This window comes from Nothoprocta perdicaria, unplaced genomic scaffold (assembly GCF_003342845.1).
Source record: "Nothoprocta perdicaria isolate Ctin4 unplaced genomic scaffold, notPer1 scaffold_33, whole genome shotgun sequence".
Lineage (NCBI taxonomy): Eukaryota > Metazoa > Chordata > Aves > Tinamiformes > Tinamidae > Nothoprocta > Nothoprocta perdicaria.
The window spans coordinates 3,265,101-3,292,270 of NW_020455566.1; the positions used below are offsets into that span (position 1 = coordinate 3,265,101).

General features: G+C 49.5%; 1 protein-coding gene across 1 annotated transcript in view; it reads right to left on the reverse strand.

The window, feature by feature from the left end:
- Positions 1-27,154, reverse strand: part of ARID1A (AT-rich interaction domain 1A) — a 53,978-nt gene extending 26,824 nt beyond the window's left edge. The window contains exons 1-4 of the mRNA XM_026043361.1: positions 26,021-27,154; positions 5,894-6,106; positions 5,058-5,516; positions 3,785-3,898 (exon numbers count right to left, since the gene is read on the reverse strand). Coding sequence (XP_025899146.1) covers positions 3,785-3,898; positions 5,058-5,516; positions 5,894-6,106; positions 26,021-27,154 — 1,920 coding nt within the window. The remainder of the gene's footprint in view (positions 1-3,784; positions 3,899-5,057; positions 5,517-5,893; positions 6,107-26,020) is intronic.
- Positions 27,155-27,170: the final 16 nt, after the last annotated feature.

Genomic DNA, 27,170 nt, shown 5'->3' on the forward strand with positions numbered 1-27,170 from the left:
CTCAACTTTATTCCACTTCAGGGATCCACAGCTCACCAGCTGAGGGGATGATCTGGTAGGACTGGCACATCCAACTTGTACTTTGCTGAGAACCTCCAAAGTGCCCAAGTTCAAACAAATCCCCCCAAAATTCTTGGGGAATGAGAGCATGTGCACAGCCAAGAGGAAAACCAATAGCCTCATTTTTCTCCATCCTGCAATGATCCAAGACCAGGATGTACGTTCAGAAGCTAAATGCAGATCACAAATCACTTCATAATCATATTCCTTTCTGCCACTGACACAGATCTTTTCAGACCAGAAATCAGTGATGAGCAAACAAGTGAAGCACAGCTGAACAAAAAAGAAAGTTCTGTAACAGTGCAAAATAGCAAGATTATATTGACTCCCATTCCATATCATGATATGGACTGCACTGGAAAGGAGTGAAATTTCTCCCTCAACTGATACAGTACCCTAACAACCAAAAAAAAAGGGCACTGTGGGACAGAGATGCTTGCACATCCATACAAGCTGCCTCACGCCGCCTCTTTATGCATTTACTGCATTTAACAAAAATTCAAGCACAATCTTGACATATTTCAGTAATTCCAAAACCCTGCCAATATCCCTTCTCCTGGTTTGACCAGGAAGCTTAAAACAGTCTCGCACACAACCTTTGGTTTCAATGGATAAACTTCACAACTTCACTGGGAAGGAAAAAAAAATCAAGTGAAAAGCACCTATACCAGTAAATACTGGTAAGAGATCAGGTTTGCTTTACAAACTGCTTTGGAGGCTGATCAGTAATTCCTGACATCACAGTTAATAACTCTGCAAGCTCAGAAGCTGGTAATGGTTTTGGAGGGCAACCACTCTGGCGATGTCCTCCTCCTCTGGCCCTCCCTGCCTCAGAGACCAGAGGGACTTGACTCCCTCAAGGTAACCCAAGTGACAAACACAGGGGCAACATGTGAACCTGCTGGAGGTTCCCTAGCGAGATACAAAATCCTCCCAACAAACCTCAAACTTGATGGACCTCTGCAACAGAGCTGATTTGCAGTCTCCAACCCTAACATCCTATTTGCTTCCCTCTTCTTGCTACCAGCACCCTGCAAGTCTGAACTACCACTGCTAAAATCACTAATTACTAAAGAGGTAACTGATGGTTGGAATTATTCGACTCCTACAGACTCAGGATCCAAGTCTCAAAAGCTAGAGACACCAGATGAACTGGAGATGACTTTCAGAAAGGCTCCTCTGCAGAAGAGATGAGACTTGGGTTTCTCCCGGGAGAAAGAGATTTATACCAAGGATTACTACTCAGCTATTACACTCAGGCACAAAAGACTACACTTCACTTTCTCCCATGCACAATAGCAATCTTAGTTTAGCTGCAATCCTGACAGCAGCTCCCTAAGGAAGTAGAGAATTCTTCAGAGAAATTCCTCACCCATCCAGGTACAGGATGAGAGAGCCAGCCAGGACAGCGTGTGGATGCACTTCTCTTTAAAAGGCATCAGCAAATTCAATTACGGGCAGCATTCTCCCCCTAGAAAGTATATCCTTCCGAAAGGGAACAGCAAACCAAAACTTTTTAGGCTAGGAAAACCTAGTAACACAAGCAGATACGGAATACTAGACATTTTGCTGCTTACACCTGAGCTTATAGAGCACTGGAGAAATCACTAATTAGAACCTTCTGCTGCTGGAAAGTTCCCACATATATGGGAATATTGTGAGGAAAAAGATTACTTAGGGAGGCAAAAGCCATTACTGGAGAGAGAACTTAAGTCCCTCACTCAGAAAGAGCAATAAATATAACTTCTCTCAGGTAGATCCTAACAAAGCCAGCAAGAGCTTTCAAGTTGCTCAACTCCTAGCAGTGCCACCATACTTACGCTTACATCTCTGAGATTACCATCTCCTGAAAAAGTGGTAAGATCTGCTGAAAAAAAGAAACAAAACATTTTGCCCTTTATTGCTGAACATTCCAACATTAATACTGAAGCACAACATGAAACATGTAGCAGACAAAGACTACCAGGAAGGCTCTAGGTTCACAGATCTACTGTTTCCTAAGTTAAGGACCTAAAAAGACAAAATTCTCTATTCTTACTACAGCTGATCCATGTTTAATAAAAATCAGGATGACTATGAACACCAGCTTAAAACACAAAACAAGCCCTATAGCTAGGCAATTCCAAAAGTTGAACCAATTTCTTTGTGCCCTGGATTTCACTCCAGGAAAACTCCCAAGTACCTAATCAGAAGCTGGAGAACATGTTAAAACTCTCAAAACAGGATCAAATTCCCTCCTTTCTAGCTTCCTCAACCTCTTACAAGAGAAATCAGGATCTCATCTCAAGCCATTTGGAAGAAGGAAAACTTGAAAAGGGCCAAATGCATCTAACCACAAGGTATAAAATAAACTCCCACTTGGTGCTGAGACGAAGCCACTTCTGCTAAGCAGAGCAACTAATTCCTATAATCTGAGTCAGAGGGCGCTGATTGGCAGGATTCAGGACGGCTGTAGCAACAATGCCACTAAACAGGACTTCCCACCGTTCTGAGCTACAGCAATTTCTTCAATTACTTCAGTGGCTTCACTTTTCCTACGTTCTTTGCCAGAGGATGGGTCACATGGAAGAACTTGTGGAGAGGCAGAGTGGAAAGAAACATGCTATTTAAAAGGATTTTCCCCCAGGCCTCAGAACAAATTAAATCTTTGTAATCAGGGTCAAAAAGGAGGGGGGAAAAAAGAAGGAAGGAAAAAAGAAACAACCCACAACTACTCCCATTAGGGGGTCAACACTAACGCTGCTTTTTATTTTGGGTGACAACCTGTACCCACAACCCAAAGGAATTATTTCCAGGGACTCGCAACAGACCTGTTGCCACTGCTGAAGGCAAAAATAGCTCCGCTCCACACACAACTCGCTCTCCTTTGACCAATCCAACTGCTGCTTAGAAAGAGATTTAGCCAGAGGCTAAAGGAAAAAAAAAGGACTCACTTTCTACAAGGTTCAAGTGATGATAATCATCCAAATCAGAAATTCAGTGCTTAAACTCTTGCGAGTCAGGGGCACAGACCAAACTGAAAAAACTAAGCTAGACTTTTAATCCTTCTGCTCAGTTTTCTGGAGGAAGTTTTAATCTGAAGCTTAACTATTCTAGTCTAAAAACTGCTGGAACACTAGATGCTAATATGATACCCAGCCACTTACTGTACATTCACAGCAAGTAGATTTTGGAAAAAAATAAAAATAAAAAATATGCATCTGCAAGGGAAGGAGCTACCGGTGCCTGATCTTCCTCCCTCCAGGTACTAATATGTTTGTCTTTTTCACCCACCATTCAAGTCCAATTGGACTAAAGAAGTTTAAATTGACAATATGAGTGTCCACTGACACAGAAAGGCACGAGCTCTACCAGGCTGCTATCTGCCAGAAAACACAGTGGACTCAATGAGCAATAAACTAAAAATGAGACACCTTCCCCTGAAGGTCAGGGCCCACTCCAACAGCACCTGGGTACTTCGGACACTGTTGTCGGAAAGCTCAAGAAATAATTTAGCTAGAAGACACCAACCCGGCTTTTTAGGGTTAAACTTTACTCTCAGATCCATTACTTTTGTAAATTACATTTAATCTCCAGTGGGAAGCCGGAAGCTAATGACTTCGTAAAAAGCAGAGGCAGCTTCCATCATTCCCATTTCCATGTGGAATACTACCAGTGCTAATTTATCCTGCTGTGCTTCTGATTGCCCTCACCCCATTCACTTCTAGAGCAGCTCACAACTCACCGGCAGGCTAGAAGGTCTGGACTGAAGATTCAAGTTCATATCTTCTTGCCCTTTACTGGAAGCCAGCGAGGGAGCAGATGATGCCTGGGACCCAAATGAGTCTTGAGACAACTCCTGAAAAAAATCAAGTGACAAAAAAATAAAATAAAATAAAAAACACATACAAATGACTCAAACTAGGAATTATAACAGTGGTTCTGTGGAAATAGCCTGGTATATTTTCACACTGTAGAAGAATTATGTACTCATGGTGAGATTTGCCCAAAATGGGAAGTAACACAGTACAGAGTTCAAGTCAGTACGCCTAGTGTTCTGCGGGGGAAAAAGTGCTGTCCGACTGCTACAGAGACTGTCGGGACTGGAAGGCTAAACCACAGCAAAACAGTAATTCTCTGGTTTTCCCTTTCTACAGGCCCAGAAGAAGAGAGACCCTCTTGGGCGATGGTCCGCTTAGCTTCTTGCCTTCTGACATCTCACTGTAGCAGTAAAGTACTTCACGGCACAAACACATGGCCACGAAAAAGGAAAATCTTTCAACTTTTGGGAAGCTACCTTTGACACAACACCATGTTTGCTGAAAGGCTTAGTTGGCCTTACGAAGCCTTGTTGAAAATAAACACAATTAAAAGAAAAATCTGATTCACAAGTGTATCTTTCACTCTGTGGGCACTCTGCTCTTTCTCTTCCCTGAAGCCCAGTTTTACATTTAAGAGCAAACTCTCCTATCATCAGCTCTGCGTCACTCTGCAAACTAATTGTCTCCTTGGGCTCCAGGTCCTTTTTTTGCTGCCGTCTGTAAATGTATGTGGAAAATTTCCATCCAAGCAGCAAGGAACTCAAGGAGCTTCCCCATGCTCGTTTCCTCCGTGCGACAAATATGCCTGCTGAAGTCTCAGTCTGTGCCACAAAGGCACCAGGAAATCGGATTTTTTTGAAGCCTCAGAAGCACTCTACTATTGTGCTGCAGTGAGCAGCTCTGTGGACCACCTGGAGCTATTCCACAGACCCCAGCTTGAAAACTGTTCCAGTATGAAACTCCTTAGCCTGGGATTGCCCATCAGCAGCATTCAAACAGCCTTCACAACTGCAGTGCTAATGCAGCTTGGCTAAGAGATAGAGATCTAGACCCACGGAGAAGGCAGCGCATTTATCATCGCCATCACATCAGTTTGCATGCTGAGGCGTGGGCCTAGGCAACTCTACCAAAGAAAAGGATTTGCCCAAGTTTCTTCGAAAGCACTTGGGCAACAAAACGAAGCAGGAGACAGCCTACCTGAGGAGGGGGGAAGCGTTGCTGGGAGTACGCGGACTGCTGCTGCGGCTGTGATGCGGGGTATGAGGATGACTGTGAAAGGGCTGAAGAAGCGGCCTGCTGCGTTGGCTGCTGCTGCTGGTAGGGTGACTGCGACTGCTGCTGGGAGTAGGGAGGCTGGTTCTGTTGGTGTTGCTGGGCTGCGGACTGCGGCTGAGGATACGGAGTCGGGGACTGCTGATGGGGCGGCTGCGACTGCTGCTGCTGCGAATAGGCAGGCTGGGATGTCTGCAGCTGGGGAGGCTGAGACGGAGGCTGCTGCTGTTGCTGCTGATAGGAAGGCTGAGCGTGTGGGGTCTGTGACGGAGGCTGCTGGGAGTACGGAGGCTGCTGCTGCGGGTGAGGGCTCTGCTGGTTGTAATATGGAGTTTGGCTTTGCTGTCCATACGCGCTGGGGCCCTGCTGTCCATAAGGAGGAATCTATAATAGCGAAGGGTAGAATTACACTGGTTAAAAACATATTTTGCACAAGCACAGAAAATGAGAATATACGCAAGAAAAAACAAGTCAGGGACCTGTGCAGAGCAGCTAACTGGGAAGATACTGGAAATGCCACGGTACAGAGAGACCTCCCAAACAACAGCAGAAAACACTTGTGTTTGATGTTTTCCTTGGCAATTACAAACCATCGCTAAGTTCTTTGGGGTCCTTATCTGACCACCTTGCTCAAATAATCCAAATAAGCATTTCTCACCCAGCTGGAAGTGGCCTCTTCAGAACACACAGTGTTTCAGTGCTCTTCTGCTTGACCCGTCTGTAAAGGGAAACTACAGAGGCAAGAAGCTTGGGTGCTTTACCTGCTGTGCATATGAGATGCTGCCCATCGCGCTCTGCGTCCTGCTTTGCATTCCCATGGGATATCTCTGGGGAGTCTGTGGCCCATAGGGCTGTCCTGGATAGCCATGTCCTTGCTGTGGCCCAGCCTGAGGTCCCTGCTGTTGTGTGTATGGGTTGTTTCCTCCATACGGCTGAGGCCTCATCTTCCCCATCTGATCCATTGGGCTGGAAGGCTGCAAAGCAAATTGTGACACATTATGTAGATGCAGCTGCATAGAGGAACCATTCACACCTTCCAGAACAACCCAAAGAAAGCTTCCGAACGAGACGCAGAGCACGAGAAGCTGGTCTGCCTCTCTGAGCGTTGTTATATTCCGAAACACAGCACCACTCCCACTGCCTCGTCAAATCTAAACGACCTCCCCATAGTTGGGAATAGTTTAACTTCTATATATTCCAGAACATGGTAAGTTTAGACTGATAATTTAAATATTCACAAGAAATACTGTTTCTTGTACATATAACAAGTTCTCCCAAAACACATTTGATTTACACTTACGCATTTGAATCAATCCATACTGATGCACTAACACTGGGCAGCGCTACCAACGTTCACACCAGTGATCATAAGACCACAGTCCCATTTCGCCCACTTTTATGTCTGCCCTTTGCAGAATAAAAGTTCCGAAATTTATTTCCATGCATATAATGTGTATGTGTGTGTATATAAATATGTATATATATTTTCATCCTTGAAAGTCAAGTCCCTGTGTTTTACAGCAACGAGGCAAGCGAACAAATCCAACTTTACCAAATTGCCTAGTCTGCCCTACCTCTGCACGGAACCAAGACATAAGGACAGTCAATCACATTTCCTGAAAACACTATAAGCCTCAAAGCGTGGTCTCTGAACGCATCTCTTTCTACTTGGCCAGTCCTGTTCCCGCTCTGAAACGGGGACCAAGTCTTTAACTTCCAACACCCAAACAACATGAGAAGTGTTGGCTCCTCTCCTGAGCACCTACCTCACACCAATTCAATGTTCCCCACTGGACCACCATGACAACAGGCTCCCCGTTACCCCATTCCTCCCTGCAATCAGCCCTCGGCTGCTATTTGCACAGATCCACCCTCTCCCATCAGGAGCGGCCCAGCAGGCCCGCACAAGCACCGTGCACCAAGTCAGAACCCGCCGAAACTCCGGGCGCCGGGACGCTCGCTCGCGCTTACGCTCGCTGAACCTCGGCCTGCTAGGAGCCAGTTCGTGCAGCAAACTGCTGCAGAAAAGCCTGCCCCAACAGCCAGCACAGCTTGAAGGCCCACCACGCAGCCCCGGCGAACATTTGTTTGACCAGCTGGCTGCTGCTGCTCGCCTGCCAGCGCCGCGCGCTGCCAAGCGCCGCGAGCCGGGCCCGGCAGCGAGCGCACCGCGCGCTCACAGGGACAACGAGTTGGGTGCGCGGGACGGGCAATGGCAGGAGAAACTCCCTGATTTGGGGGAAACAAGGTAGCTGCCCACCTTAGCTGGTGTTCTCTTGGACAAATCTCCACTACAAGAGCATTAATCAAATAAGAACCAGACCCAGGTATTGCTTCCAACCGCAGCTCAGCCCTGCACACTCCTGCAAACGCTATTTGCTGTCTTGCAGAAGCTGTTTGCAGGCCACCACGCACACATTACTGATTTGATGCTCTCTAGGCAGACAGGGAGATTTCAAGCCACGTCCTGCCACGCTCATTTGTGCTTTTAGCGCACACCGACACTACAAGTGTCAGTTTACAAGTGTCAGTTTTTTAGTGCACGCTGACACTGAAAAGTTGCATGGATTTCAGCTGCTGTAACTTGGAGAAGTGCAGAAAAGCCCTAACCCACGGCAATTCCAAAGGGCAATTCCTACTACATCCATCACCACATCCGCGCAGGGCTCAGAGGAGGACATTAGTTCAGGAGGACAGAAAAAAAAAGGGGGAAAAAAAAGGGGTCTTCAATCCTCCGAGCTCCAGCAGTACCCGCTGAATGAGAGCGCAGGGCAGAGCTGGGGTACACCCTAACGGACGCACACCGTGTTTACGTCTCCCAAGAAGGCGTCCCTAACGCTTCCTGAGTGTTGCCTCCTGGCTACCCTAGATTACCGAAATCTTTTTCCTCCCCACTTTATCTCCTTTGGTCCGTGAAACCAGCAGCACCAGGACCGTTAGGCCTCTCCCCCTAATCCCCCCTTCCTTTCTCCTCCCCAGTAAATGCGACTTTAGGTTCCTGACTACACATTTCAGCATCTTTTCCGCTCGTTACTTGCTTTCTGTTGCCTCATCCATCGAGGGCGGCTCTATCTCTCTCTGAGGACTTTTATTTATATATTTATTTTAAATACGCACACACCACACGCTGCCTCCTCTGCCCAGATTTGCTTGTCTGTGGTCATCCACAATGCTAACCAGATCTTCAGGAGGGAGAGGAACAAGGTGAAGATCCACTCTGGCCGTGACTCCTACAGGAAGCCGTTAAAAAAAACCAAAACCCTCAAGGACTTGAAGAAACATTTGGAACTATTTATGCAGCCACAGGGAGACAAAAAAAAAGAAAAAAAAAGGGAAAAAAAAGCACATGTTCCCAGGACTCAACCACGTCATCGCTTCAATTGCTCGGCATAGGAGTACGCACCATGCTCTTCCAAAACCTGCCGCTCTTCCGTGAGGGCCTCGCACCCAGAGGGTGCTAAAAACAAAAGGGTGAACTGCCTTTCTAACACAGTTCTATACGCAAAAGGCAAACCCAAATATTGCCCAGTAAAAACACACTTTTCTCCCAATAAAGTACACATCTCGTGCACGGGCAGCACTCGAGACCCAGCAGCATCGCCAGGCTTAGTGCACGCACCGTCAGGAAGCCCAGGGCCACTCCTACCCGCTATCCCGATGATCTCCGGATTTCTCCCAAGGATTTAACGACACGTGCTTCACAAAGAGAGCAGCTGAGGCTGAAACGCAGGGAAGTGCTCATCGATCCGAGCGCTTCCGTGAAGGCTTCGGGAGAGCAAGGCTGGCATGGGACTCCTTTAACGCTGCCGTGACGCGAGGCGGGAAAGGCCGCGCGCCTGCGAACACGCCGGGGAGAAATAAGGAACTACCAAACGCCGGCTGCAAAAGGCTGGAGTTGCTTCTTCGGACTGATACATGGGAAATCCTTTCAATAGGAAACCACAGGAGTAGATTATTGTGATTACACTTCAAAAGCCAAGGCCCTGCCACAGAGGCACATAATTGAGAGAAAGTGTCGCTCCTTGATCACTGAAGTCCAGACCCCCTGCTTGCACCTCCTTGCATTCACAGAAATTGGTTCTATTCTCCCTTCAATCACAAAATCTCTGCTGTTTTATAACACCATTAAGTACCCAAACTTGGCAAAACATGGCTCTGTCACCGGTCTAACTTCCAAAACCAGAAGTGCCTGGCATCGCCTGGAATGAAACAACACAAGAAAATACTGATTTTTCAATGAAATTTAAATATTTCCAGACTGAGAATGTTTAACAGGAAGCCTGGAACAGGCTTAAATGGCCCAATTCAAAGCAATGCTCCAAACTGGTATGTGTAATATAAAGTATGCCAGACCCCTAAATGAAAGAGCACCACGAAAAGCAGCTACTCTTCAAATATAACAGCAAGGCTCTCTGGACACGCGGCCAGGCAGAGACACCATCCGAAATGTCTCTGCCCTGAGCGGAGGCACCAACCCACCAAGAGCCAGGGCTTCTGCTCTGCAGGGAGCCCAGCAAAGGGGGATGCCTTTTGTACAAGTCTAGGCAGACACGCGGATTTCTCATCCACATTTTTCTAGACTTCAGTTGGTCAAAGAAAAATTCCCTTCTTTAAAGAGGAGCTTGGTTAAAGTGGAGACTTTCTTCCCGGCACAAAAAAGAGTAAAGAGGCAAATCTCGTTTTGGGAGAGGTGCACGAGTTGTCCAACTCTCCATAGCCATGGAGAGGAGCCTAATCCTCACCTCCCCTATCATCTTATTACAGATCTGCATTTTATTGGGCCAGAAAAGGTAGTGGGAGGAAAGGGAGCTATTTACTGAGTTCTCCTGTCTTGACTCAACATTGCTCCATTACTGGCCAAGCTGGGTATTGGCCACAACTGATTTCCTCAGATGCTCAATAAAATAAAAGGGCCAAAAAGAGAGGGGAAAAAAAAAGAAGGGAAAAAAAGAAAAAAAGCGCTGAGCTCTCACCTTGGATCTGAAATCTTTCCCCAAGCAGATCTGATGTCCATTTTCAGTGATAAAAAATAATAAAAAGCATTACCGGCTGTTTAAACGAGAGAAGCCGTAATTGATTCCCACAGTAATTAACCTGCATTTTACCTCGGAGAGTGGTAGTTAAGGAAGTCGGCACTGCTATTTATAACTCATCTCAAATTGAGGGCAGACTGCCTAAAATCTAACACATCCCAGCTGTACTCCTGTTTGAACTGGGGCCAAGGGAATTTTTTAAAGCAATCTTGGCACCGAATGAATGACACCAGCATACGAGAGCGCGTGCGGTTGTGTTGTGCTGACGTCGCTGCGGAGGTGGGCTGGCGAGGGAAGGCGGCGGGGGGGCTCTCCGCGCCCGCCGCAATCCCGCCGCGCGCCCCGGCCGGAGCCGCGCGCCCGGAGCCGCCCGCCGGGAACCCGGCGCAGGAAGCGGCGTTTCCTGCGCAGCGCCTTGAAGCCGGGAGCACGTGGCTCATCTGCATAGAAGCAAAGCGGTGCCGGGCCCTGCCAGGGAGGTTAGCGCTCGTAAGCGCTGGCCACGGAGCAGGCCGCCTGTGAGGACTTGGACCGACGCCTGATAACCCAGAAAGAGCTGGGAACAGATGGGCACGGACCCCGGTGGCAGCATCGCCAGCGCACGTGACTCGCGGCGTGGCCTCGCCAGCGCAAACTATTGTCTGGCGCCCGCGCGTTGCCGCCACTAAGGGCGGACGGGCCCGGTTAACAGGAGCCACCGTGGGCACAGCCGCGGCCCGGGCGGCTTCGGGGCAGCCCGAGGACACGGGGAGACCCGCGAGCCGGACGGTGGCGAGGAGACGGGGGCTGCCTCAGGCGAGCGGCGGGAGGCAGCGCCACTCGCTCCGCACAGGGCCCGGATGGGGTCCCACCAAGAGACACACATGTTTTGGTGCCGCGTTCATGCCGCCAACTCCAACACTAATCCCATCAGCCACATCAGCCTGGGAAGGGACACCAGGAGGCCTTTCTCTCAAACTCACCCTATGTAATGTTTTCAAGGATGCTCTTGCAGCTAAGCTATCAGGAGCCTCGCAGCAACATCAGTGCGACAGGCATGACATTTTCACCAACTCACCAGTGCCAAAGCCCACTAGAGACGGGGGCACCTGGGCACACAGTGCGTGAAGGAAACGCAGAAGGAGAGGGATCACTCTCAGCAGCACGAACCATGTGCCATTTGCACTGACCCCAAAGCACCAAAGACCAGAGTTCCACCTTCCTAACCGCAGTGACAGTGTGACTTCATGGCACAGAGCAGAGGAACCGGGATGGGGGACGTGAGGATCTGCAGGGTCTTCAGGCACATCCGAGCTGCAGCTTGGCCACGTTCCCACGCCTTGCACTTTAAGCACTTTCCTGCCTTGACATAACTTCTAAAATCCCACACACGAGGGGCTCAAGTCCCCCTGTAACTAGTCTACAGAGCTCAAGTTGAGAAATGAGCCCAAACTAACAACAGGGAGCGAACACGGGTCGTCCACCCGGTCAGGAACACTTTCATGCCATCTATTTAAGACGTGAGGGGCTGTGCTGGGGTCAGGAGCCCAGCCTGATCTCCCTACCTTTTATAGCCTTTTGAAGAGCCTGCGTACCAGGTTGTACTTCCTTGCCTGTCTTCTTAGAGGAGTCGTCCGTTTTTAAAAAGAGATGGAAGAGGCAAAGGTGAAATTAAAGATAAAAAAAAGGAAAAAAAATCCTTCTGTAATAGATGAAGATGTGCTCAAAAGACAAAGACTTGGAAAACCCCGTTAGAAATAATCACCGTACTAACAGTGGATCAAGTATCCCAGTGGGATAAGTAAAGCTAGAGATGTGTTTTATTCAGAGCATCACGGAAGCATGCACTTCCTCTTTTTCTTTTTTCTTCAAATTTCCTCCTCTTTTTAAACTTGAGAAAAGCATCGACCGCCTGCAGTCCCCAGCTGAACCAGCGCCCCATGCAAAACCAGTTGCAGGTTCTGCTCAGTACCTGGTGCCTGCTCTTCCCATATCTCTCACTTTGGGAACGTCCCTGGCAGACTAAGGTCATCAGCTCTACAAGGAAATAACTGAACTCTCGGAAGTATCAACTCTCCTTCAGAATTTGCAGGGACAAAGCCAATTTCAAGAGAGTTGCAGAAAAGTAAAACGTACACACGTACCCCTGCGTGCTGGAATATAACTTAGATTTTAAAGCACGACCAAGCAGTGAAAAGCTCATCTCACTATCAGCAACGTCTGTAGATGACATTACAGGTTACCAGAGCCTGAACAGCTTTTCAGGTGTTCAGCTCTTCTGTTTAACAGTTTCAGTTCTGCAGCCACGGGAGTTTAGCTTTTCTTAAGATTTCTTCAGTAGACCAGAGTTTGACTAAACATACTTTCTATTCCCCTAATAATCTGCTAGCACACAGACCTCAGAACAGGCTAAGGAAATCAACTTCATACACAAAGGAGAAAAAGGAACATTTTCTAAATGACTTCACTCACCTGCTCTAACCAAGGGTTACTTGGAGCTCCTGTAGATTTTAAATCAGCCCTATTCAATGTTGCTCCTTTCTTTGATAAATACTTATTGCAAAGGTTTCTTTGGGGAGATTTTCTGTAAATCCAAGATAATAAGTTTTCCCAGTGAAAAAAGATGAGTAAGTTTTCTCAGAATAGCTACACAGAATTGCATCTTCCTGGTTTAAACATAATACAGTAATTACCCTATTAACATTTCTCAGCGAAAGGCCAGTCCACACATCTCCGAGGACTTTCCTAAGCACCACATTTACTAATACTCTCCAAATTGATTAAAACTGACCAGAGCTTTGCTTACAGGATATATCATTAAAGAACACTCCGTTCCTGAAAGAATTAAATTGGAAAAAGATCTTCAGCTCTAACCTTCAGGAACAATCCAAGTTTGCACCCAAGTATGATGGTGGCTTGGTGGCTCTTCTTTTTGTCTTGGGAAAGTGGAAGAGGGCAGGAGAGTGCCCAGAAAGCCTCCATTTTAACGGAGCACATTTGTCAATCTCATCTTTCCCTCCAAGCTTGGCTTAAAGCCCCCTTAGCAAATCCAACAAATCCTACTCACCAAAACTCTACATTTCAGGTCCTTTCTTCAGTCAGTCATTCTCCTTGACACACAGCCATGGTGCTTATCACACCACATTATTTAGGTATCTCTAAGGACACTTGCTGTATTATTATAACAGCTACCACATCTAAAGATGACAAACAACCGTTTTTCTGCGTTTTTCCTCAGAAGCTCCTCGAAGGCAGATACATACTTACATTAACAGGGTATTTTTCTTTATTTCTGAAAAGCTGCTCTACTAAAGGCCCAGTGCACAGTTTACGCTGTAAATACAGAGGTGGGCTGCACTGGGTGACGGGGGAGTTCTGCTTTATTCTGTTCTTCCTCACCAGCAAAGATGCCTCTTCTTCCTCAGCGAGACGCTGAACTGAAAGCAGGAGCTGTCAACTACTTACATGCTCATTCTGGCAAACACTGTTTGCTGAATTAGTGGCAGTCTGAATTAATGCAGGGTTACGATTCCTCCGCAACAGGTGGAAACCAGTCCCGTTTCAGGCATTTCAGAGTTAGGTAACTAGCTATGTGCTCGCTCTTGAACCTCAACTCACTTTCCAAGTACCCTATTTGGTCAATTCGGTCCAAAATTTCCAACGTGTCACTGCTTTCGCTTTCCAAAGCAGACTCCTAAGCAACTGCACGTCATCCAAAGAACAGCATCTCAGCTCCACGGGAGATGATCCCAGAAAACACGCAACAGTTGTAATGAGGTGAGGCTCCTTTTACGATGGAGAGCAACTTCCTTCCTCAATATTAAATCGGGTTTTAGGTTTAGCCAATATCCTACATCTGCTCTAATGAACTGGAAGCAAGTCAAGGAAAAGGCAGTTCAGTGTCTGATCACAGCACTTTTGTTCAAGGCCTCCTTACACTCTAGAGGAGCAAGCATGCTCACAGTGTAGCACAGAACCGGGACCCAGCCAGCAGCAAGCTGTGAAAAAAGCAAGAGGAGGAAGGGCTCAGAAGGAAGAGCGGAATTATCCCAAGTATCACCACTATTTAAGTAATCTAATTTCAATCACTCAGAGTCCAGCTGCTCCAGATCGCCAGCAAGATGCAAAATACTCCCACTAAGCACTACTGAAAACCTTCAAGGGCTCCGGAAACCCTGTAAAGCCATTCAGACAAACGCAACCTGCGGCAACCTCCGGTCACCACCATCCAGCTAATTCTCCAAAACCCCTGTTTCCTCTCAAATAAGCAATACAGTCCTTGAAGATAGATGTCTTTTGATACTGAACATTGCTGACATGTCATTTGTCCTCCAAAGCTTCAGGGCTGAAGGCAGATCCAAGACAAGAGGGCTCGGCAGAGTTTACTTCCCACAGCAAAGTATGTTCCATCAATTCATTAAAAGCCTCTACGTGTGCAGAAACCCAAGAGGTCCCAGCGCACATTCAGCTCCCAACTTTCTAAAAACAATTTACCCTCACCTGCACGGCAAATCATTTACTCACACCCCAGAGCATTAGGCCAGACACGGAATTTGTGCGGATTCAACTTCTCTCACCCCGAAGCAACAAAAGTGGCGCAGGGGGAAGTCAAGGGCCAGGCGCCTGTCACGCAACCCAGAGGAGGGGAAAGGATACAGCTAAATTGCAGAACTAAGGGGATCCAGCTTCTGACTGCACTATGTTAGACACTTTTGTTATTTTTAACCTCTGCCTTAGTTTTTTTCACCTATCAAACAGGAATAAACATGCCTTACAGCTTTCTACCCACTGGGGTCTGTTCAGAAAGGAAAAGCTGTTTTTGAACATTTCCTACTTTTGCCCTCCTCTTTTTCCACGAGGGGAAAGGCTGGCGGGAAGGCTCCCAGTGCGAGCGCATTCCCACAACTGCTTCCCACGCGGAGCTGGGAAGGACGGAGCCCGGAGGAGCAGCTCAGGGCTCTGGAAGGGGCAGGTCCCCAGCACTCCTAACCCTGCTGCTGCAGGAAGCCTGAGGACAGAGGCGGTCGCCAGCAAGCTCCTCGGTGCGGGAGCTCGGCGCGCGCAGCCCCGTCTTGTCCGGCGCTGCCGCCTGCTTTAAGAGCTGCATGTCAGGGCCTGCAGTTTCTCCAAGCTGCATTTCACTCTCAGATGCTTTTGCACAGTAACTGAGCTCACTGAAAAGCATGAAGAAAGCCCCAAGTCATCCAAGGAGGTCACGCGTTGGAAACAAACTGCGGAATAAACGTAGGATCTCGCAGCTGAACATGCAAAACTCAGCACTCCTCCAGCTCACGGCCACCTCCAAGACCATCAGTTTGACTGCCTGTTGGTGGCGAACCTCACGTCCCAAAGGCACATCCCTACCCCAGCCAAGGGGGCTGTGGCAACGACCTGCTAATTACATCCAAAATATCTCAAACAGACTCTGGTTACAGATTAGCCGCTGATGTTCGCCCCACATTCTGCACCTCACTTGGATGAATCCCCGTGTCACCTCATTAAGAGGCACTTCGGTGCTCCCAAAACACTGGCCGTCCCTCCCAACTCCTCCCTGATTTTATAGAAGGGACCCAATGCGATATGAGGTGACGCACCTCTGTTTTGATTAAGTTATTTCCCCTCTTACTACAGCTGCTGCTAAATTTGCATGCTGGTTTTGTGGACTTTGTGGAGTGTTCTGTTATTTTAGCCTTAAAATTCCAGGTTCCACTTTGGTTCCGCAGAACAGAAAATACTTCAGACTGCAGTAATGGCAAGTTATCACCAGCACTTACCAGTGATGCACTGATAACCGCAGCAAACAACAACCAATTCCCAGGATTCTTACCCGAACAAGCTACTTGCAGCCAGACAGCAGAGCTGCTGCCATGCCTGGGCTGGGCACAGGAGGTTGGAGGAGACGAACAGACCACGCAGGCAAGAAAATCAAAAGCTGCAACCACGCAGGTGCTCAGAGAGCAGCCAAGACACTGGCCAGGCCTTCGTTAGACCCACAGTGCTCTGATTCGGGAACGTTACTCGTGGCAAGCCTGACACAAGTCCCAACTCCACCGCGACACAAGGTCACAGTCATTAAAAACAAACCAGAAGCCCCACAGCCTCCTGCAGCTGGTCAGAGTGATACCGACGCCTGAGGTTTATAACTCCACAGTAGCTCCTCTCCTTGAGCTTGTCTCCCATTTATGCCCAGAACTTCCAGCTTCTTCCAAAGGCAGGGAGTTGTTTAGCAGGTTAAGAAGAGGGCGAGAAGATACAGAAAAGCCTGAGCGTGCCAATGCCATGGGGGGAGGAGGGACAGCCGGCGCTGCGAGCTCCACACTGGTTTCAGGAACAGGTAGAACAAGAAACTCTAAGACAACTCATAGGAGAAAAGGAAAATGAGACATGACTGCACCTTGACAGCAGTGACAAACCTGAACAGTTTATTGCCATTTACAGAGCGATCAGACTTACAGCTAACATTAATGTGTGTTGACCATTCGGTGCAAGTGTTACTGTTGTCCTGACACTACACACGCTCAACACACTCCGCATTCATCGTTAATGCCAATATGAAGCTCAGAATCATACCACTGATCTCTGTTACAAAATGCTCAATAAATTATTTTCCAGAGCATTCAGAGGCTAGATTTAGCACCTTGCTCCAGAGAAAGGAAGGCAAGAGTTAAGCGCTGAAGCACAGTTGAAAGCCTGCAAGGAGCACACAATTGCTCGGGGGTATTTCATAGAACACTAATCACTTCATCTGATTTTAATTCCTGACACCAAATCAGCATATAGCTTTTCAAAGGAAATCTTGTCCTAGATTGCAAGGTAATCAATCACAATTAACATGAAAACAAGCTTTTCCATCGCTGTCATGCCTTGTGAACCAAACAGCAGGGCCAGCAAAAGCATTTTCACAGTATCTTTAGAGTCCAGGCAGGTAGGATAATTCAGGATAGGCCTGAAAGCCGCTTCCACACATCCAACAGCAGAGATAAACTTCAGCCAGGCATTGGGCTTCTCCTCCGGAGCATTAGCTGAATGAGTGCTTTTTATGCCATTTCTATTATGAACCTCCATCCTGATCTAGGATTAGCTCACTCATTACCTGAAAGTCATTTCCCCACTAACATACTCTATTCCAGGGGAGCCCAATTCTGCCCTCAGAAAAGCCACAGGCAACCAGAATGAACATTTCCAGTGAGATGGTTTTTCCTAAAACCAAAGAAAACCGTTCCAGGTGTAATCCCACGCCCAGAGAGGAAGCACGATCAAGCAGTCACAGCATTAACCTTAATTTTGTGAGATACGGCTTTTAGTACCTACTCTGAAGATTTCCCATGCAGCAAATCATAGGGTTTAGAGGCAAGGAAAAGTTATCTGAAAAGCAAAGAACTGCACTTACTAGCTTCACAGGTATATCATGACATAGATCTATAGATAGATATACATATATATCATGAAAGGCTAGGAGACACTTTGATACTTGGATGATTCCTATCACACTAACACCCAATTACCCACTCACAATTAGAGAAAATGTCCAAGTCTGCTGCGTGCAGCAGCTGCCCTGGGTCCTTTCCAGGGGCTCCAAAACAGAGTAATTATCACAAGACCCTGATGCCACAGTAGGCAAAGGAGTTTTTGTTTTTTTTTTTTTAAAAAAGCAATCACACTCAACACCCACATATCTACTCCGACAGAAAGGGCAGCACTCGAGCACTTCTTGGACCACCGTCACCACTCGTGCAGCCACGGCACCACGAAAAGACAAGTTCCTGCAAATACGGGGTCAGGCTCAACAAACTGGCCTTAAAGGCAGCGCCTTCTGGCCTAGCAATGCTAGACGCCAGCACCGAGATATCTGGTTTTAAAGAGAAAATCAAGTTCTCTCACACGCCAGCACTCCCATCACTTCAGTACAGTTCCTGCACAGAGGTAGGAACTTTTCTTGAAACCGTTTCACAAGCACGTCTGAGGGAAGACCACCTCGTCTGGCACCCGCTTAATTATTTACATACAGTTAATGAATACCAGATTCTCCTCCTCAACTTGCACAGGGTGCATAGTCCTACAGTCATTTGGACTTTAAATCCATCACTAGACTGTTACAAAGAACAAAACTCAAAGTGAGCAGAGGAAGGATTCCACGCTGCCGGGAAAAGCTATTTACAGGGCCAGGACCCCGAGGAAGTTCAGGTTGTAAAGCAGGACAGTCCATCCCTTCAAAACTATCTCCAGCAAGCAACAAAGCACTGTACTCTAAGGAGACAGTTTGCAATTTAACCATCAGGTTTGTCCCAAGGAGCCTGGAGAAGGGGAGAAAGACCCATGTTTATAAAGCAGGTGACCATCTTTTGCAGCTGATCAGGAACAGAATAAAAGATACAAGGACAAGAGTAAAATAAACGCAAATAAGAATCATTCGGAGTAATTTTCCTAATGTCTAATGTTAAGGAAAGCAAAGCACCACAGACCGAGGAGCCTGCAAGGCCTGGGTTGCTGTCTTGCCTGCTCTTAGGCATCCAGCCATGCTGCCCCGCGGCAGGAGAACTGGCTGGATGACCTCTCCAGCTGAGACCTAGACCTCCACAGTAAACCCCAGAGCCACATGGGCAGCCAGCCAGGGCAGTTTCGCAGGAAGGACAGACCCCTTGGATCCAACTGGGTGCCCCAAACGCAGAGGAGCACGGCCACATGCTGAGCACACACTGTCTCTCCCGCCCTTGTGCTGCCCTAACCAGCACTCGCAAACGAAGAGCGTTAACGAAGTGCAGCCCCCCGGCTGCACGGGACCAGCTCCCCTCGTGGCGCCAGGAGCCGCAGCTGAGGCTGTGGCCTGGGCACAGGTTTTAAAACATTCCTGTTCAGTTATTCACGGGCAAGCTGCCAGCGCACTACTGACATCAGAAGGGAAACGGTAATTTTCAGAGCTTCTCTTAGTCAGATCTGAAAGAAATTTCACAAGCGAGGGGGAAGTACTTGTTTTAAGTCTCCCCTGGGGAAATTCCAGGGTCCTCCCAACTTCAAAAGCTTCTAGTTGAGAAGAGTCACAGAATTTCTCAGGACGGAAAGTCACAGCTCTGCCGGGCCACACTTTGCCGCTCCCACCGCTCTCTCCTCCTGGCCTCCCCCAGGACATCCCTGTCACCTTCCAACAAAAAACAACAAAGTTATTCTTCACGTTTGTCATATGGCCAAGAATCCTTGGCTTAGCACGAAATAGAGGGCACAGCCACGATGGGACCTGGCTGCCGGGGTCTGCTCCCTGCTTTGGGGTCTCCCTTGGCTTCTCTGAGAACTGCTTCCTGCCTCCGACTCGCAGGTCGGTGGGAGAGTTTAGACATAATATTAATTACACAGGAGCAACAGGAAGTTATGCAAGTTTGAAGAAAAAAAAAAGTTCGTAGCAATTTAAATCCTCCTTGAAAGAGGTTCAGTTGCTGAAGTTAACTTAAGGAAATAACAGGCTGGTTACTACATAAAACACCACAGACTCTAATGGACCAGTAGGATTTGCAGGGTTACTTACACAAACTGATTTTTCATGGGAATTTCATAGGAATTAACACACACACACATTCATTCTCCTAGAGGAAGTTTTTCACATTAGTGTTTATGGAACGAAACAAATCCCCTTCTTCACTTGCTCCTACCCCTTTTCTCTCCCCTCAAAACAAAAAGGAACAAGATGAGGTACCAGACTCTAGCTACAGCTAGCATTTTACTCTGAACATATAAAGCAAAGACTTTTTTATTAAATTTACCTACCATTATGGCAGCATCTTTTACATTTTGCTCCAGAAAGCTCATGCCTAAGTTGTGTAAATACTTACCGAGCTGTCACTTAAATTCAGAAGTACTCCAGAAGGGAAACCCTGACAAACTTGGAAATGCTCCTCTTGATGAATTCCACAGAAACTCAAAAAACGCTCAAGCTGCAGGACTGAACTGCTGAGCCCCGACACTGTGAGTGCAGGTGCACAGAGGAGTAAGAAAAAAGAACCCCTCCCTCATCCATATGTTAATGTATATTATCATCTGCTTAAGGCACCACAGGAACAAGTAATATATGTGCATGAGATCAGTCCTGAGAGAAGCAGCTCCTCCTGTTCCAGCCCTGCTTCTTCTCCTTGACGAGCCTCTCAGGGCAGCTTTGGATGCTGCTTCTTTAAGTGCATAGCATCATTTTAAAAAGTCTTATCCATGCATTCAGCTAAAACTATATACCGGGGAGCAGTGACAGTCCCGCTCTTGAAGGATGAGACTCGGGAGCCCGATATTCCCTTCCCAGCCCGGCCCCAGCCTCACCGGGCCTTGGCAAGGCCACCTTCAGCCTCACTACTGCACAACAGTCACTGAAAGAGCTCAAGATTTCACAAAGCTCAAGTTTCTATACATTTTTCAGCGCCAAGAACAAGAATATACTTTATAGTGCAGAGCTGACGTTTAATTTACAGTCAAGATTTGACTTGAATCAATTTGCAGCTCCAGTGTGGTCTGTGTGGACAGCACACACGACCTCTCCTTAGCTGCTCAACTCCTCTGCCTTTGCAGCCACTAGAATAAAAAGCAAACAAGGCATCGTCAACTCTGCTACCGTCGTGGAGGAACAGGTGGAGAGCAGGGACCCAGGCAGAACACACGGCAGTTTCAGTCCAGCATGCCAAAGAAAACTGCCTTTTTTCTCCCAATCCCACCTGTCATTCAGTTTTAGCTGGAGATTTACAGCTTTGGCTAACAGGCACCTAGGATAACTTTTCCAGCAGCATGTACATAACCCTTTGATAAGCTAAAGGCTGAACTTCTTGAAATCAGCATCTGACAGAAGAGCTTTTGCAGATTTTTTTTTGAAACAAACTTTCTTCCTTCTCTCCAAAATGCTTTTTCTTTTCCCCGCTTCCAGAAAGAAATGGGCAATAGTATTTTGCATCCACTCTGGTAAGTTTAAGATTCCTTCCAGAAGACAAAGCAAAGGGCCATAATAGTAACACTAAATACTCAGTGTTATTTTTTTCCCCATTTCCACCCGCCTTGGGTTTCTGCTCTGCTACAGCTGCTGCTTGGGAGTTTCAAGCACTCTTGGCAGGAACTGGGCAGCGACTGGCTCGTGAGCTGTTCCCAGGAGCAATCCCTCACACAGGAGCTGCAATTCAAAAAGGAAATCAAACTGCCTAGACAAAACATCGCAAATACGCCGAGGCAAAACGGGAAAGGGCATCTTTCTCCTCTCCTGTTTTAATCTCGATCAGATTCAGATGCGCAGGGTTGACCACAGGATTTCCAAGTTGGTGGTGTCCCTTTGTAAAGAGGAGGAGGAAGAAAAATGGTGGAAAAGTCGCACAGAACATAAAAGTTTTTTTTTTTTTAAATAGCACTATTTAACTTAATTTTAAACTTTAGTTTCTCTTTGAAGGAAACATTCTAGGATTTTGATATGGTCTGTGTGTTAATACTGCTTATAATGTAGCATTCATTAACAAGTGCTCTCAAACAGGACTACGGAAAAAAAAGTAGCATGAATTTACTAAACTGAAGAGACCTGCAAGGCACAAATTTACCAGAACATCTGTCTCTCATGCTTCCCCCCATCCCAATTTCTAGTCTGTCTAAAAACAGGAAAAGCAAACAGCAAAGCTCAAAGGTCACTTCAGAAAACCAGGATGCTAAAATTTCTGTTAACTTGAAGGAATTAAACTGGACAATTTTAGGAAACCAGCAAGTAATTTAGCAAAATAATATGGCCCTAACAACCCTGCACAACTGCAAGAGACATCATGGGGTAAAACCTCCTTAATCCAGGAAAGAGCTAAGTAGGGGCAGTGCCTTTAAGCCACCCTTGGTAAAAGGCAGGTGGGAAGCACTGCCACCCCCACCGCAGTCAGAGAAAAGGTGAGAGCGAAATAGGATGTGATTCATCCCAAGATGAGCCTGTGTCTAAGGACAGGCAGAAAGAGCTCCAGAGGAGAGGTAAAAATGAGACGCGCTGCCCCGTGCTCCAGCTTACACAGCGCTAGCACGGGAATGCCGGTCACCTTAAAAACGAGCATCATCACAACACTATTTCGGAACCAGTATTTCGAAACAAGGTGTTTCGAGAGAATCAAGCAATGCTTTGGCTGCCTGAAAAGTAATCCAGGAAAATCTGTGACGTCCGCTTTCAAATTAACTGGATCCATCTTTACAATGGCATTTAAATACTGCATTTTTCCAGCACAGAAAAGGCCTAAAACTACTGCTCATACAGAGCTGCATCCCACTGCAGAAGGAGAGGAGACACCGCTCTTTTTTGCTGGGAAGAGGAGCGTTTCCTACACCCCACAAGCCATCCAAGACCTCCCAGCATTGCAATGCTAAGTAAGGAAAAACGCCGCGATAAAAGCCAACCGGAGCCAGGTCTCTGTTTCAGATTCCAAGATATCACAGCTCATTGGCAACACCGAGCCATTTGGTGCCAATTTAGTTTAAAAACCATATTTTCAACAACATTTTTCATGCCTCACTTGCTACTGATGCTGAGATCTAAGTCAACAAAAAATAGTTATTGTATGGCAGCGAGCCCGGAAGCTTTTTTTTTTTTTTTTTTTTTTTTTTTTTTTTTTTTTAAGTTTTCCCCACCCCCCCAGTCACTCTCCCTCTTTTTTGGACGTTACATAGCATTTTTAAATGGATTTTGCTGAACTTATCAGAGGCCCAGAGATGTCAGCACACCTATGGGAGGTTATCCACAATGTGAATGTTTAATACAATCCAGAGGCATCTCCCGTTACAGGAGATGCCGTTTGCTGAAGCGAGAGCTTCTTCCACGAGAGATGCCCACCAAGTAAAGGGAGGGAAGTCATCTCTCTGAACCAGTTTGCTCCAAGTCTCCAGACACTGGGGAAGCCAGCTGGATATTAGGAAGGACTACGGACTCAGTGACGAGTCTGTGAAGAGGAGACGCTCATGACAGACCCGCTAGCAAAATGGAAAAACTGAAAACAGAGAGCCCCGGGCTTGCTTTCCGACCAGTCATTCCCACAGCAAACCACAGATTTCTCATCCCACAATGCGCCGAAGAGGCGGCCCGATCTCTTGACCCTGCTCCGCAGTTCCCAGCTATAAGTCATCAGGCAAAAAATGTGAGTTCCCTGGAGCTCTGCGCCAGCCTCTAGGAAAGCCGGATCACCGGTCACCGCTCACATCAGCAAGGGCTACAAACTGCCGCCCAGGCTCCACATGAACAACTGTAATTCCTATTTACTACCAGAGGTATTCTGCCAAAACAACTTTCACGTCAGAAATTACTTCACTTTTCTTGATGACTGATGCAAAGTAACTCCTCTTAGGGTTATCATTCCTAAATTCTAATGAGTTTGGAGAATACAAGACACTTCTCCCTTTCTGTGTTATCTTTCTTCCTCTTCCCCAAACCTCACGTTTTCTATCCCAAACAAGCCTGGCAGGAGGGAGCCCACGCCACCTTCTCCAAGCCTGCACCTAGGGCTGCTTCTCCGTCTAGTTTTCAGCCAGATGGACTAAATGCTTCTCTCACTCACCTAGACTTTCTGTAAGTTTTCCCATCAAGGCCCCACGTCGCTGCCTGCGGCATAAGATGAAGACAAGACACACGTTCAAGCTCCAAACTCTCCCAGGCTAGGGAATATAACGGAGATCACCAAAAGTTAGGAACAGAGTGTTGTTATTAATGAACCATTTCTTGTGGGCAGCACAGATGACGTGGGGAAGCTTTCACAATGCTGCATAAGTCTGTTTTATTTTTCTTTTTCTAAAAACAAAAAGGAATCAGCAGTTTGAGTCCAATGATCCTTGGCGCAGGACTTGGTAACTTCGCTTGATAATTCTGGTTGTATTTTCACAAACCTATCAGGACAAAACAAGTTTCTGTCTTTGCAAATTCAAGTCAGAATGGTGACAGAAAGGCACTTTTGCCTGATCTGCTCCCCAAGGAAACATCTCCTTGAACACCCGTTTGATCCAGGTTGAAGTTTTACGGGATATGAAAAGCGCTCCCAAGTAACCACGCTGGCTCCCATGACGCTTCGGCAAGTTCCTCACGGGTGTTCAGGCAACCAAAACCTTCACCTCCAACGGTCAGAGACTCACTAGGAGCTGCCGTTAAGACACTTTGATGCCCGTAGTAGGAATAAGATCCAGCCTACTAGAAAACGCTACTTCCACCTACCAGGAAAGCCAACTAAGTAACTCGGGACGCAAGTCTTGCCTTTGGCAATCGCAGAACAAAAATTACGCAGTTTTCAGATAGACGCCAGAGAAGGACTGAGCAAGAAGGGAAACTCTGGAGGCCGTGTGACACACTCCAGGGTATCAAATGGTTCTGACCTGGGAATCCAAGTCAGCCCAGAGCACCGGGAAGAAAAGGAAAGCACATTGATCCCACATCAGGCCCCTGCAGGCCTCGCGCCGGCCCATCTAAACACAGCAAGTTACCTGGTTTTCATCCCAGTTTTCAGATATTAGACCTCAGCATCAAATTCTCCTCTACCTAAAACCTCCAGTGGGCATGACTTCTCCTCCACACGTTTTCCAGCCTTTTGTATTTCTGGCGAGCAAGTGATTCTAGCTGTGTGGTAATAGCTGCGATTTCGCACAAGTTGCTTCTAGCACTCAGCTGAAAAGCAAAGAGCTATAGCACCGCTGAACTCCACCTTAACAAGCATTCCAACACTCACAGTATGCCCCTTTATTAATAAAAGGGGGAAAGACACTACCAGGGCGTACCCCAGATGAGTCAAAAGGGCAGTTAAACACGCTCTAATACTTACAGCTAAAGGCTCAAACCTCACCTACATTAAAGCCTCTATGAGGTACAAACTAATAACTGACCATTTCCAGCGATATAGCCCCAAATTTGGCGCGGCTGCTGTTTTTGTCTCCTTGACACCTCCGAGGAGGTGCTGCACCTGGAGCACGCGGCGGGGCCTCGCGCGCATCCCCAGCCGCGGGCGCTCCGAAGGCTGCCGCCGGCAGCGCGCGGTGCCACGGCCTCCCCTGGCACCAGCCAGCTCTCCTCAAGGTCACAGGCGGCACCGGGGCGAGGGCGATGCGGCAGCGGCGGCGGGTGAGTGTCCGAAAGCCGTGGCGGGTCCGGGGCCGTCGGAAAAGCGGAGCGTGGAAGTTTTATGAGCTCATCGGGATGGTTGTGCCATTACATCAGAGGCAATTATAAATGGCCAAGAGCAGCGGCGGGGGAGCCAATCAGCGCGCGGCGAGGATGTCAACCTAAGACCAACTGTCTCCTGGCTTTGACAGAAGGATTTTACCTCCATAATTCAAATCCCAAACCCAAGCAAGCCGCGCTCGCCGCTCCCGCCGCCGCGCCGCCAGCCGCCACGGGCGGCCGCCGCGGCCCCGGCCCGCGCGCGCCTCGGCACCCACCGGCCCCACGGAGGCTGCGGGTGTCCTCGGGGCCCCCCCGGGCTCCCCTCTGGCTGGGACCCCCCACGCCGGACGTGGCCGTGGGGGGCTGAGGAGGCGGCATGGCGGGGAGCCGGCCACAGGCCGCAGCGCCGGGGCCTGCGGCTCCGTTGAGCCGGGCCGCGGGGTCCCCCGCGCCCCTCGCTGCCGCCCCCAGCCCCGCCGCGCGCCCTCCCCCCCAGCCCGCTCTCGCCTTCCACAGCGGCCCCCGGAGCCGCAGAGCGGGCAGGAGGCGCCCGCCCGGGAGCCCCGCACAAAGGCCGGCGAGGGAGGAAGGGAAGGCGGCGAGGCAGCCATTTTAGAGAGCCAGAGCCGCGCAGACAATGGCAGCGCCCCGGCGGCGCCGGCCCGGCGGGGGGACCCGCTGCGAGAGCCCCGCGCGCACCCCCCCCCACGCCGCCCCCTCGCCCGCTCCCCTCGCGGCCCCGGGCGCGCCCCCAGCCGCCCCGTTACCTGCTGGCTTCTGCCGAGGCTCTGTCCGCCGCCGCCGCTGCTGCCGGGGCTCATGGGCGCGTGGTGGCTCCTCGGCGGGGCCCCGGCGGCCGCCGCGGCCCAGCCCTGCCCGCTGCCCCCGCCGTACTGCGAGACCATGTCCGCCGCGGCCGGGCCCTTGGCGGCGGCGCCGCCGTCCTGCGGCCCGCTGCTATAGTCGCCCGCGGGGTACCCCTGGTAGCCGCGGGCGGAGCTGGGGGAGGTGAGGAGCTGGTTGAGGGTGGGGGTGGCCGTGGGCTGCGGGGTGGCGCCCCCTCCTCCTCCGCCGCCCGCGCCGCCGGCGGCCGAGGGCCCCATGACCCCGAAGCGCTGCTGCGAGAAGGCGGCGGCGGGCGCCTTGGCGGCCGCTTGCGCCGGGCCCTGCACGCTGCCCCGGGGGGAGCTCAGGGCGTAGGCCTGGGGGGGAGGCGGGTAGGAGCCGGCGCTGCGCCCGGCCCCGTAGTACGAGTTGTACTGGTGGTTGGGAAAGCCGTGCTCGGCGGCGCCGTGCGAGTTCTGCGGAGGAGGCGGCCCCGCCGCGGCGGCGGCCGCGGCTCCCGCCGGCCCCGGGTAGGGCTGCTCCAGGCCGCCGCTCTGCAGCGCTGCCATGCCAGGGCTTTGTTGTCCGCCATGTTGGTGGAAGGCAGCGGCGGCGGCGGCCGCGGCGGCAGCAGCCTGCGCGCCGCGGCCGTAGGGCTGCCCGAAGCCGTAGGCTGGCGGGGGCAAGGCGGCCGGGTGGGACGGGGGAGGCTGCTGCGGCGGCGGCTGCTGCGGCGCCCCCACCCCGTCGCTGCTGCCGCCGCCACCGGGCGGCTCCGGGAGGTTATTGTTCAGGGTGGCGGCGGCAGCCGCGGGCCTGGGGCCCGCGTTCCCGTTCGAGCTCTTCAGGTCGGGCTCGGCCCCTGCGCCCCCTCCGTTGCTCTCGGCCCCGTCCTGCAGCTCCTTCCCCGGGGGGCCCTCGCTCTCCGCCTGCTTCTCGCCGCCGCGCTCCGCCGCCGCCTCACCGCCCGCCTCCTCCGGGGCGCACTCCCGCTGCTGCGCCTCCGCTTTCTTCAGCTCCGACGGGGCCGGGGCGCCCAGGCTGCTGGCGGCGGCGGGGGCGACCTGAGCAGCCATGATAAACCCCCCCCCC